This window comes from Tympanuchus pallidicinctus, unplaced genomic scaffold, assembly GCF_026119805.1.
Source record: "Tympanuchus pallidicinctus isolate F22 unplaced genomic scaffold, pur_lepc_1.0 scaffold1, whole genome shotgun sequence".
Taxonomy (NCBI): domain Eukaryota; kingdom Metazoa; phylum Chordata; class Aves; order Galliformes; family Phasianidae; genus Tympanuchus; species Tympanuchus pallidicinctus.
In genome coordinates this window covers 6713535-6726709 of record NW_026294618.1, presented here as the reverse complement: position 1 = coordinate 6726709, position 13175 = coordinate 6713535, and the positions used below count along the sequence as shown (strand labels likewise).

At 42.5% G+C, this 13175-nt stretch overlaps 1 protein-coding gene across 8 annotated transcripts in view; it reads right to left on the bottom strand.

The window, feature by feature from the left end:
• Positions 1 to 13175, bottom strand: part of ITSN2 (intersectin 2) — an 87316-nt gene that overhangs the window by 56722 nt on the left and 17419 nt on the right. For all 8 annotated transcript variants that reach the window (XM_052687906.1, XM_052687925.1, XM_052687933.1 and 5 more), the window contains exons 3-8: positions 6281 to 6373; positions 4701 to 4764; positions 3530 to 3693; positions 2000 to 2197; positions 1032 to 1128; positions 174 to 316 (exon numbers count right to left, since the gene is read on the bottom strand). In XM_052687906.1, the coding sequence (XP_052543866.1) occupies positions 174 to 316; positions 1032 to 1128; positions 2000 to 2197; positions 3530 to 3693; positions 4701 to 4764; positions 6281 to 6373 (759 nt within the window). The remainder of the gene's footprint in view (positions 1 to 173; positions 317 to 1031; positions 1129 to 1999; positions 2198 to 3529; positions 3694 to 4700; positions 4765 to 6280; positions 6374 to 13175) is intronic.

The following is a 13175-nucleotide window of genomic DNA, read 5'->3' as shown; positions in this document are numbered from 1 at the left end:
TCCTCTGCTGCGTTCTTTGAAAAGAAGACAAAGCCCAAATATCTAAGCAGTTACTGATGGATACATGCAGAAATGGAGACGTGGCACAAAAGCAATTGTGTAGATGTGCCTCATTTTCACAGAAAGCACTGCTCCACTGCTTTTTCCCCATGTGTACCACGTGCCATACTCACCTGATAAATATCCACTCATACTTTTATCAAGACTGTTAAATTTCTGTCTGTATTTTAATCTGGAAGCCTGAGGAACTGCCCAGTCTGAAGGTGCAATCTTTGGTGAATTCCCAGCTAGTGAAGCACTAGAGGAAGAATTTGAACTGCAACACAGTTTCAAATAAGAAAAAAAGAAAGAAGATCTCTAAGTTAGTTACTCAGCTTAACAAACAGGCATTGGTACAGAAGAAATAACGCAGCATTATTTGTTGCCCAGATGCGAAGCCCAAAGTTGGACATGCATTCATCCTACATCTTGTGCCAGCAGCAAAAAAGTCCAAGCATTTCTGCACCACCTTCTGGAGCTGAGAACCCTCTGCACTCTTTTGGGAGTTGCCCCTTCGAAGCCCAACTGTACAGATAAAGCCAAACCCTTTCTTCTGCCTGTGACAAAGCTCTAAAATCAGCAAACAGAGCAGTGATGACAAAGATTGATGATCATCTATAATTCACGAAACAAATTCACAGATAAATATTTATAACACTGTTCTTATGTGCCTGTTGGTGCTATCTATAATGAATGACCACATCAATCCATAAGCACTGCTTTTACAACCACTTGTCTTACTTTTATTTGCTAATGCTGTGCATTACCTTCCTTTTGGCACTGCTTTTACTTGTCTGAACTTTGTCTTCTACTTCAGAAAGTTTTGATAGAGTTATTGAAAATATTAATTTGCCTAGATCAAAACAATCTACTTTCAGATTTGGCAGGCCATTATCAATGAATAATACCTAAAAAACATAAGTGCTTTGTGCTTTTTAGGAGGTGTACTATTCGAGTATAAGATACAGCCATTGTAAACTAAACTTTCATACCTGCTAGATCCTAAATCGATTAGTGACTGTGCCTTCTGCATGTTAGATCCACCAAACCCTCCTGCCATGGGACCTAAGGAACCGGTATGAGGCTGCACTGAAACAGACAAAACCAAAAGCTGTGAAGAAAACTGGTATACAGTAATGATTTGTAAGAAACACCCAAGTGTTTGAGAGAAATAAGAAAAGCTCATCAGTGCCTTGTTTTAAAGCTTGTTTAGTTATGAAAGACAAATGCAACATTTGGAAAGAATGTGTGTGTACTGGGTGGCCAGCAGGGAGAGGGAGGTGATCGTCCCCCCCTGCTCAGCCCTTGTGAGGCCCCATCTGCAGTACTACAACCAGGCCTGGGGCCCCAGGACATGAAGGACATGGAGCTCTTGGAGCGGGACCAGAGGAGGGCACTGAGATGAGCAGAGGGCTGGAGCACCTCTCCTGTGAGGAAAAGCTGAGGGAACTGGGCTTGTTTAGCTTGGAGAAGAGAAGGATCCAGGGAGACCTCATGGTGGCCTTCCGGTACTTGAAGGGAGCATAGAAACAGGAGGGAACGGCTGTTTGTGAGGGTGGATGGTGATAGGACAAGGGGGAATGGTTTTAAACTGAGACAGGGGAGGTTTAGGTTGGATGTTAGGAGGAAGTTTTTCCCCCAGAGGGTGGTGAGGCACTGGAACAGGTTGCCCAAGGAGGCTGTGGATGCCCCATCCCTGCAGGCATTCAAGGCCAGGCTGGATGTGGCTCTGGGCAGCCTGGGCTGCTGGTTGGTGACCTGCACACAGCAGGGGGTTGGAACTGGATGAGCATTGTGGTCCTTTTCAACTCAGGCCATTCTGTGATTCTATGATTATGATTCTATAAACGTTTATTAATTTATTTATTAACTTGCATATTAGTGCGTTTCTCTCTGAAATGAGCCAGGGAAAAAATGAGATTCCCCCATCAAACCAAGCAGTGGACTGCACTCCACTTACTTGAAGAGAAAGGTATGGCCAAAGGCTGCAGAAGGCTGGATGTTCCGTTTGGCAGTGATGAGGTACTGACAGAAGGCACCAGGGGAGCAGAAATAACCAAAGGAGGAACGGATGTCATTGAGGTCAGAGACATTGGAGCTAACGGTGTGATCGTAGACATGGATGTTGGCATGGACAAATTTGGCATACTACCCATTCCTAGAGCAAAAACAAACAATTCATGATCTTGTATGGCACACACTCCAGCAAGAAATGGAATCCACCATGCTAAGTAAAAGCACACAAAGCAGCCTGCATCCAGAGATGCAATTAAATAGATGCTTGTGTGGACTATTTACTCTTCCCCCAACATTCACACAGCACTGCTAACAGAAGGAAATATACTGAAGATGAATTTACAAAATAAAAACCCAACCCCGCTCCTTACAAGGAATTCATTCTCCAGGCTGACCTGGCAAATATTTCACAAAAGGATTAAGATGTAATTTTCTATAATTATCCACATAACTCATTTTTCAAGAAGCCTTTCTGTGTCTGCCCCCTGAGACAGAATTCTAACAGAACAGGAAACTTGTGACAATTCTCTACAAAGAGCAGCTGGTGGTATTTCTGAACTAAGCCTCTTCCTAATCTTGGTCCCCAAAAAAATGTACTGAAAAAAAAGCTGAAATGTCCATATTTAGGGGCACATGCCCAACACAGGATTGCTTTAAGGCAGTTTTCTGATTAAGACACTTGAATTACTGACTAAATCTTGTGGAGGAAAACAGGATGCAGATGAGGTGATGAAAGGTTAATAGCAAGTATTCATTTGCCAACCACAGCTATATATAAATGCATGCACTGGTATGCAAACACAAGATTCAGAGTGGGGCAGACATTTGAAAATCACATGTGCAATTATTACATACACACATTGAACTCCACTGTATAAACACTGAAAGGAGTACATGCAGAATTTTGTAGCCTAGCTGAAACCAGGTATGTATTTTCTTCTACAAAATTACAATCAGACGTGCACTGACACAAACTCAAGTCCAAAACATGGCAGAAAGGTTAAAAATAATTATATTCCATCAATGATCAAGTGAACAATCTGATTAATTCTAAAAAAGTATTTTAAGTAACTGATGTCAAAACTGTGACCCTTGCTAAGTTTAACTTAAAAGAAGAAAAAGAAAGTTAGGAGGGTAATCTCATGAGTGAATAGAGGGAGACAGAAAAAGGCCTTCAGTATGACAGCCTGCAAGCCAAAGGGCAGATGTGAAGGGCCCTCCTGAACCTCAAAATTCAATAGATGCTGCTTCTTTATTATTAAATGTCTTCAGAGAATGAAGTCATCAAAAAGGCCATTTGCTCTGCCTCAAGTAAGAGGCTTTGTGGATTTCTTGCATCAGCATAGCCATGGTGGTTTCTTGTTTTTAACTGATTCCCTCAGTGCTGTGGTCAGATTAATGATACTTGTGTTTGAATGCAGATCAACTGTGTGTTTTCTCTCTGAACACCAATTAACTGTATATTAATAAGTACCAAAGCGAGCTGACATTAGAGGTGAAAGTACTGGAGTTTGTTTCATGACAGGAGGGAGAACCATAGGCAAGTGCTGTCCTTGTAATTTCAGCTTGATGAGTTTCATGGCTATAGAGAACTCCTGTTGATCCATTTTTCCATCTTTGTTCAAGTCTGACAGTGCCCTTAAAGGAACAAGAAAAGAAAGAAAGAGTCCACACAGCAGAAATGTAACAAAGCTTTTCACCAAATGAGAAGCTTTATTATCAATTTTACCTCTGTTTTTATACAAGAAAACAACACACTGCAACCATCTATACACCTTCTCCTTGTGACAACATCTAAATTCTTCTAAGTTTGCATCATTTCAAAGTATAACATCTAACTACATCCAATTTAATTCACTTGGTAGACTTCTGCTTACTTCAATTTTCAAGTTACTATGTATTAAATACTTAGAGTAGGAAGATATTTGGGAAAACAGTCATCTCCTGCTTACTTGTTGCTACAGCAATGTTTTTTCCATGCTGAGAGCAAGAGCAATTATTTTAAATGAGCATGTTGCAGCACAGGGAATTACTGCAGAAAAACCATTACAATACAGAAACCTGCTACAGGCATTAGAAGCCACTTCAAAAACTGTATTACTTCACAAATTCTGAAATCTCATTAATAAATTAGATGTCCATGAACAGGCACAGCAGCGTGGATAAAAAATGGCAAGGTTAATAACGAGCTACACGTTCTCATTTCCAGCTGTGTTCTCTCACTACTCAGAACAAATCAGTGCTGACCTGTGCTGCAGAGTGTCTGAAGAAGAAACTAACTTAGCATTATATCAAAATGCTTTCTTTCACACTGTCCACCAGTGAGTCCCTCTTAATGATTACGGTCCGCTCTGACTTTCAGCATGTGTCCATCCTGATAACAACACCCACTGCAGCACCGTGGGTGAAGACTGAAGAGTTTCTAAGAAGAAAAATTATCTTCTAAGTGTTGCAACCACCACATGCGTGTTGCAAAGAACAGAACTTTGTCCTGTTCCTATGTTACAGCTCTGGGTTGGTACCTTACAGTCTATTATAACTGACCTACGATGGAGCTTCAGATTGCTGTCTGTTACAGCAGTTGGATGCCACGCACTTCCCATTTTAAAAAACAGAAACATAAAATTAAAGCAAGAACACCTTACCATATGTCAGCGAGGACTGAAGATGGTAGACCTGATTGCAAAAAAAAGGTACGTGCTTGATCACCTATGAGAAACACGAAAGAAAGAGGCTTTGACTCTATGGACATGGATATTGACAAGCATCAAACCTCAGACAACCTCAGCACTCTCTCGTGGGAGCAGATCCTCAGAAGGAATCACCACACTTTCTAATCTTTTTGGTTGTGTGTCACTTAGCTCCTTCCTTCGTGACAGCTGTTATCAGATGTCTTCCTGTAATCTTGAATCCGCTCTCAAAAGCACAGCTTCAGACAGCAGTAAGAAGCTTTAAAATGTGGGAGGAAAAAAGAACCAAACAACTGCCAACAGTTTAACAACTGCACCATGTCAAGAGATGTCATACGTATGAAGTGTGACAAATGAGCAAAAATTTCATCCTGACCTAATTACATTTAGAGGAAAGGATGAGCACTCCATTTCTTTCCTTCTCCTTCATCCAACCTAACCTGAGCCACTACTGTCTCTCTAGGAAAAGGAAAACAGAAAAAAAAATAAAAAGCAAAATCTTATGTTCTAAGCAATATTTTGTTCCATCACAGAAGCATCCAATAATTCAATATCTCAGGAAGGGAACAGGAACCACTGAGCACATTCATACCAAATTGCACATCAACTGACACTGACTGTGCTGCTAAACAAAGATATAATAAAGCACAGGCAGTGGTGTTTATGCTTATCTAGCAGCAAATTATAAAAGCTTAAATCTAAGGCTTCAGGTTATTTTTTCAGCACCTTCTTCCCCTTTTATTCACAGTCTTTAATTTCAAGCACTCTACAAATAAATAATGAAGCCTGCAGACATGCATGTGGTGGCCACGACATGGCCTCAAGGTAGTTCCTGGGAAGGCACACTTTCCAGCTGGTGCTAAAACAGCACTGAGACATCAGCATTTGTTTGGTCAACGCAGGAGATAGTTATCTCTTAGCTAACAGAAGAGCATACTCCCCACAGACAACTTCCTACTCTTTTCTCTGTCCCTTTCAGACCAAAAAGAGGAAAAATAGGGGCACCAGAGTTAGCAGATAGGGTACAGACTCAGCAGATAGTTAGGCAGGCAGGAGTGAGGGTTAATAAACTATAAGCAGTCATTAACAAGGATGAGTTGTCAGCATCTCTCTCCCTGCCTCCTACTCCAGAACAAAGATATCTCACATCGCAGTGTTCTCCAGCTCTTTTCAGACAGAAGAGAGCACTTCTTGTGTCCCTGGCATCGCTTGCCACAATAGCTAGAAGAAGTGTTTTGTTGGCAGCTTCCCATCTCAGTGCAGATTCAGCCTCTGACTCTGTTTTTTGAAAGCAGGCAGAGTGACAGCACGTGACTGCTGGCTGCAGAAGTGATGGGGTTAACAACTGTGTGCTTCTGTGCCAGACTTCGGTCCAAAGCTCGTACAAGTTCAGTAATAACCTGTGGCTGTTTGCCCAAACTATGCTTATTAGTCACACCACAAAGGCCTGAAATAGGATGTAGTTTTCAAACTGTTTCACAACATTACTTATGTGTACCCAGAAGTTAATGTGTAATGCAGAATCCCAGACTAACCTGTAATGTAGCCTCCCGTGGGCTTAAGGCTATCAAACTGCTTGTCGTGCTTGGCCCGCTCTTCTGCGGTGATGGCCCATATGTTTGGCCCTCCTAAAACAACAACACAACAAAAACTGAGAGATTGAAGATTCTGACAAATCAAACACGTCACTCGTAAAAGCAAAGCTTGGCTTCTTGAAGGACAAAGCCAGATTTAGGCACGCCCAGCTCCTACCAGTTTGGCAAGGGCATTATGAAACCCAAACCCGCTCCCCAGATGTGGAAGTGGCAGCTGTAACTCCTCAGCCCTGCTGCTTTTTGCTCTGCTTTCAAACAAGCTGTTTTGGCTTTCCAAGCCGGTGCAAAGTAGTTGCCTGTGGCTGCTGTCAGCTTGCAGCTCGGGCAGGAAGCATGCCAACCACAGCACTCTGTGTGAACCAACGCTCCCCTGCTCCCCCGGCGAACAAACAGGATTCAGTGTCAACTAAAGGGTCTCGCAGAGGAGGCTCACATCCTACAGCTGCCCCAAAGACTCGTGCTTCGTCTTGCTGATGCTCTAAAATCAACGTTGGGACTGTTAATAAAAACAGTCTGGTTTTGTATGGTAAAGGGGTAACGTTATGGATTTATTTCTTAAAATAGCATGTGATTTCAACTGAGCTTTTTTCACTACTTAAAAGGAAAATGTTTAACAATATTATAGCTCCAAAGTTAATAATGAGAAATTGCAAGGAATTATCATGCGTACAGAGATGTTCTGGTATACTAAATGGAACCAAGAGTGACTTCAGAATCACTCACATCTGCTTTATAAAGTCTGGCTACGTGTCTGAGCAGGACAAGTAGTTTCCCAGGAACAGCTGGTTTGGGATTTATGCAAGAGAAGTTTTAATTGGGAAGCTTTTGACAAAATCTCATCTTTCAATCAGTGAATGTAAGAATGAGCCAAAATTTTCAACGGAATCCCTAGTAGCAACGTTAAAAACTTACTGAAAACATCCCCAACAAATTCTACCCAGCATTACCACTTCCTAAGGACTGTTACACCATCCTCCAAGGAATGGTATCACTCGCCAAAAAGCAGCCAAGGAAACAAATAATGCTTTCAATAAGATATTTACAAGGTTCTCTAAGGGCTATCATTCTCCTCCCATGTTTACACGTTGAATTCTTTACACTGCTGTTTCATACGGAAAGACAAATAGTTAGAAAGCAAACAAATAAGAGGAACTCAACGGCCATACGAATGACAAAATGGTGGGAGGACCTTTGGATATAACCTTGAAGCACCTGAGTTTGGAGTTCCACCTCCCCTTCCAGCAGCAGTTAGCAAAGGTCTACGCTGAAACAGCTGTTTTGTTCAGAGGAGACCTCATGGAGACCTCATTTGGAGGAAGGAGAATGAAGATGGGACAAGGCACCCTGCACTGCCAGCTCACAGTCCTCCCTCTGGCTCTCCATGCTGCCATGCTGGCCCATCTGTCCATGGTCTCACCGCTGAACTCAACGATGCAGGCAGCCACGACACCCTCCAGTGCTACACAAAAAGATTACACCGCTCACACCACTGTAACTTGTCGAAGGAACACAATTTGTATTACGTTGCAGATCTCTGTTTACGTATGCACTAAAGTCCCCAGCATCATATAAACATACCATGAAGTATACAAGAAGATGGTCATTACTCTTTCAATTCCAGCAAAATGGACATTTGCATAACATGTGGTGAGTTTTCTTTCTTTTTTCCCCCGAGTTCCCTAACAAAACATGCAGAAGCACTTCTACAGCAGTCATCACCACGACCAAGCATAAATCTCATTCAAGAAAAGCCTTGACTGCAAACAATGTTGTTATAGCAACAAATTCAGAGCCCGAGTGACACTCCAAAAGCTACTGAAGCTACTGTCCTGTCCAAGTGTGAGCCACAAAGTCATGTGTCAGCAGAAGAAGGAAGCCTTTCAACTCTTTGCAAGGGGTGGAAAACAGCTGGACAAGGGGAAAGGGTTTGAAGTTGAGGGAGTGGTGAGGTGCTGGAACAGCTGCCCACAGAGGCTGTGGATGCCCCGTCCATCCCTGGAGGTGTTCAAGGTCAGATGGGGCCCTGGGCAGCCTGGGCTGCTATGAAATGTGGAGGTTGGTGGCCCTGCGTGTGGCAGGGGGTTGGAGCTTCATGATCCTTGAGGTCCTTTCCAACCCTGGCCATTCTGTGATTCTGTGAAATGGAGAGAATATAGATCCTGAAAAGACTCATCTGCCAGTAATTCATTTTCCAAGGTAAATGAATTTCATATTCTCCCTGTGCCAGAGAAACCATAAATCCTTCATAACTTATTCCATAAAGATACGCCCTCATCTACCGAGGGCTTTTGTAGACATGGAAGAAAATAATGCAACAGATCTTAAAACCCAAAGCCCAGGTAACCTGAATATTCTACTTACAAGGAAACATATAAAAATATACATTATTATTCAAAGAAAACACTCATTTTCAATAATTCTAGCAGTATCTCTCAAGACTTGGCAACATTAAAGATGTTTAAGAGGAAATAACAGAGCACCTTGTAATTTAAAAAGTTGCAGGAAAACATGCTGTAAATTCCAAACATCACTGAGATAAGCAGGGTGGAGCAAGGAATACCCAAAGTCCTCCCGGGGCTGTGATTCTTCACAAGCTAAGAAATAAAAGTAAGAGCACAGCATGAGAGGGAAGGTGAAAGTGTTGTGAGGCTTCATTTTCAGCTTAACCAGGTGTCTGGGACTCTTTTGATGTTACAATTTGGAGATATGAATAATAAGAACAAAAAACACTTATACTGAAAGTGTCATTAAAAATAAGATCCCTCCAAGCAAAAAATACCACATCAGTCTATCTGAAATCAACCCTTTGAACAACAGGGTTGAACACAAGGCCTTGGCAAGTCCTCAAAGTGCCTCATGAAACCGTTCTTCAAAGTAATTGCTGTGTTTACTTATGGTACAAAGGAGACCATCACAATAAAGACTTACCATAGATGATGAAACTGGTTTGAAACTCAGCCCCCCTGCAAAATCACTATCAAAACCCGATACGATCCTCAGTGATACCGTGGTCATCTCCCAAAGCAATCATAAGCTAAATCTGACCTGTCAGCACTGCCTGATACACAAACTGTCGAGTTTGCTGGCCCACTGAACGTCTTCTGATGTACGACAGAGACAGATAAATGAACAAGAGTGTACAACTCCACTAAATCATTAGCATGGCAGGCACACTGAGGTGTGCAACAACAGGGAGACCACTCCTGCAGGAAGAAAAAAAAAGAGAAATGTGCCACCAAGACATATCAATTAAATATCTCTAGATTCCCTCAACAGTCCTTTGCCCAAACCTCTCAGTCTCTGGGCTGAGAAACGTGCTGCTGGTAAGCCAGATCTAGCCAAAGGGAACAACCAAGCTTGCCCAGATCCTTCATCATTGTTTATTTCTCACTGCCCCAGTTCTTAATCGTGGCACATCATACGTGACTCACAAAAATAAATCAACCTGCAGGCATCTAGCTCCTCTGGTCAGACTTGGTGGGGATGCCTTTCCGTCACAGCTGTGGGGAAGAGGCACTCACACATCCCTTGGTGAAGCAGTGATGAGCCTGGTTTGGAAGCAAGCAACTATGCTGGGGATTAAGCAACTTTTTCTGTTCCTTTAAGCTCATCCTAAACAAAAGACATCTTCCTAAGAGAACTTTAGGGTCTGTTTACGACAGGATCATAGACCTTGTTAGGGAGAGTCTGTTTTCTTCAGAAGGTTATCAGCCCGATGCAGAGCCCTAATGGCAACTCTAAAGGACTCGCTTTGATGGGCTGCCAACACGAAACAGAAACAAACACTTCTTTCCTTCAAAGGGCGAGCTGCAAATGTAAAAGAGGAGAGGAAAGAAAGTGAAGTTCTAGAAGAGCAATAAACAGCCTTCAAAACGCTGCTGTGAAACTTCTGCTGCTGGTTGGTATTACAAATGCAGCTGTGCACACTGGTGTTATCAGCAAAACAGACAACCTCTTCACTTGCAGAACACTGCAAGGCATTATCACATTCTACAGGGAATATGTGTTTCTCACTGGTTGGTGCTGCTTGTTTGGTACTCTAAGAAAAACTATGCTCCTACGAGCTACAAAGTTAATTAACTCCACTGAGATAATAAAACTAAATTGAAAGAGCACTCCCTGCACATGCAAGTCACGAGGACGAGTGATTATACACCACCTCTTTAACCATCCAAAAAAAACTAGCAGTAAATTTCATAATGAGCCTAAATAAATATTTATCCCCATGTTTAAAAAGGGGGAAACTTCACACAGCAGCTTCCCTGCAGCTTCATAACCAGGGACTTTCCACAGTTCAGCCATCCAGAGCATTCGTTGCTGCCTCCCATCAAGTGGACTCAAGAGAACTGCTTGGTGTGTGACGTGCTGGGACAACCCTACCTACAGACACAAACAGGGGGACACTGGAATTAAGTGCACCACAGACATATTCACAACAGATCAAACTGAACGACCCCAACTGAGGCAAATGAAGCGTGGAATCACACTTTTCGTTTTTCTTTGGTGTTGGATAAGCACACTAAGAGTCTCAAACACACAACACTTCACCATTATTATGAATTCCCACATTCCCCATCAGCGTTTCTAACATTTTCAGTACTTGTTTCTCCTATTTTTTGTTGACTTTTCTTTATTTTTGTAGATTTTCTGCCCACCCCAAGCACTACCTGCTCATCTTTGGCTCCCAGCTCCCTCGGACCACAGCCAGGCCCACGCTCAACCTGCCTTCCCAACACACACATTGATCCCACTACTTCTTGTCCCACCCAAAAAGCATCACAGAGGCTCTGGGAGTACAAGGCAACACTGCAGCAACCGCCAGGGGAAAAGAAAAGGGCACGTCTGTGCTTAAGGACAACTTGAGCAGTTTCTTTAACGCAGACACTGTTACAAAGGAAACACCTGTAGCTGAAGCTCATTCAACAGCAGGAAAAAGCTCCTGGGTTTCCCCTTCCATTTGATATTTTCACTAGAGTTCTATGAATTGTCCCCACTGAAGCCGAGAGTTTGGTTTTTTGGTTTTTTGGGGTTTTTTTGATAAGATTTTTAAAAATCTCTGATGTGCTGCCCAAAAATAATTGTTCCACACAGCAAAGCTGGTAACTCATCTGGCCAAGAAACACCTGCTTAACTCAAGGGCACGCTCACAGAAACGTGAAGAAAGAAGCAGCAGATGTTGCACTGTGGGGTTTAATTCATACTCCCCCCTATTTTGTACAGGATTTCTACATATTGTGGTGCATTAGGAAGCCTCAGCTTCAGTAGTTCATTAAAATTAAATACTGGGGCTGTTTACTCACGTGCCCTGTAAACAGGAACAGCATTCCATACCATGCCCTATTTTCACCGACTGAAGCCCCACTTCAGTGTACAGAACCTATCATAAAGAACGAAGGTAAGAACTTCTTTGCCATGCTGTGATCTCAATTAGGAAGACACAGAATGAGTATAATCCCTACAACAACCTGAAGACTCACCGTCTCCTCTAGTGTGAGATACATCATGGCACAGTCATAGCATCACAGAATGGCTGGGTTGGAAGGGACCTCAAGGACCACGAAGCCCCTCTGCCACATGCAGGACCACCAACCTCCACATCAAATACCAGACCAGGCTGCCCAGGGCCCCATCCAACTTGGCTCTTGGACCCCTCCAAGGATGGGGCATCCACAACCCCTCTGGGCAGCCTACAGTTGATGCTTACAGTGATGATCCACTTGTTAGCTGAATTTCACAGTGCAACTTGATGATTCCAAAGCACTTAAGCTATCAGGTTGTAACAATGGGATATGACTATACTTACACAATCACAGTACCATTTATCATTATGGCTATCCATTTTTAGAAGTTCCTTTTTAATTCAATTATTGCCAAACTCCACTGAAACACGATGCCACGCAGCCAGGAAAACGTTTTAAAAGAAAAAAACACAGGCAGAGCAAAGTGCATCAATTTCCTTTTCAAAATGTGTAAATGAAGATCGTTTTAGAGATCTATCCAAGCTCCACTAGTGCAAGAACATGAGTATAAACATGACTGTACTCTTCAGTGCACCCAGGTGTGCTGCCTTTTGTGATAGTTGGTTCTAGCATTTGTGTCAATTCATTCAATGGTATTCTGTGAAGTTTTAATGAAACAAGAGTTCTTGGATAGCATTCCCCAGACCTCAGTTCAAATAGCAACAATAAATATGAAGTACTTTTTGCCTAAGTGGAAAACCAGTGCTCTTGAAATCATCTGTAATCACTGAGTTACTGACAGGTGCATGTAGAGTAATCTCATTTTTCTCTCCACTGACATGAATTTGTACAATATGAATATTTCCTGATGGACCTTAGAAAAGGGACAGTCATAAAGCCACAACTACAGAAACTCAGTAGAAGGTATGAGATGGAATGTGATCACAACATGAAATGGAAGGTCCTCTGCCACATTCTCCCATACCCTGGGAGGCAAAGGTTGCCTCCGTTTGTTGCTGGCGTAAGCGTAATGGCAGCTGGCAGCCTCTGCAGCTTTCCTTGGCACAACATGACACAGAAGCTGGAAGATATGCTTTATCCTTCAGTTTAGAGCAAGCCAGCAGCTCCTCTGAGTGAACTGCCGTCAACCTGTATAGAATCAAAGTGTTTAATAAGGAAAGTAAAAGCTTTTAATCAGCACTGTTCAGGAAGAAAACCTGCCGGTGCTCAGATTAAAGTCTTTCATTACTCAAAGTGGATTCTTCTTATACTGCTGCCCACCAGCATTCAGAAAAACCCTACTAATTAATTGAAAAGTTATAAAAGGACAATTTGTTTAATCATTGCCTAGCAAACCTCTGTGGAATGCAGCAAAA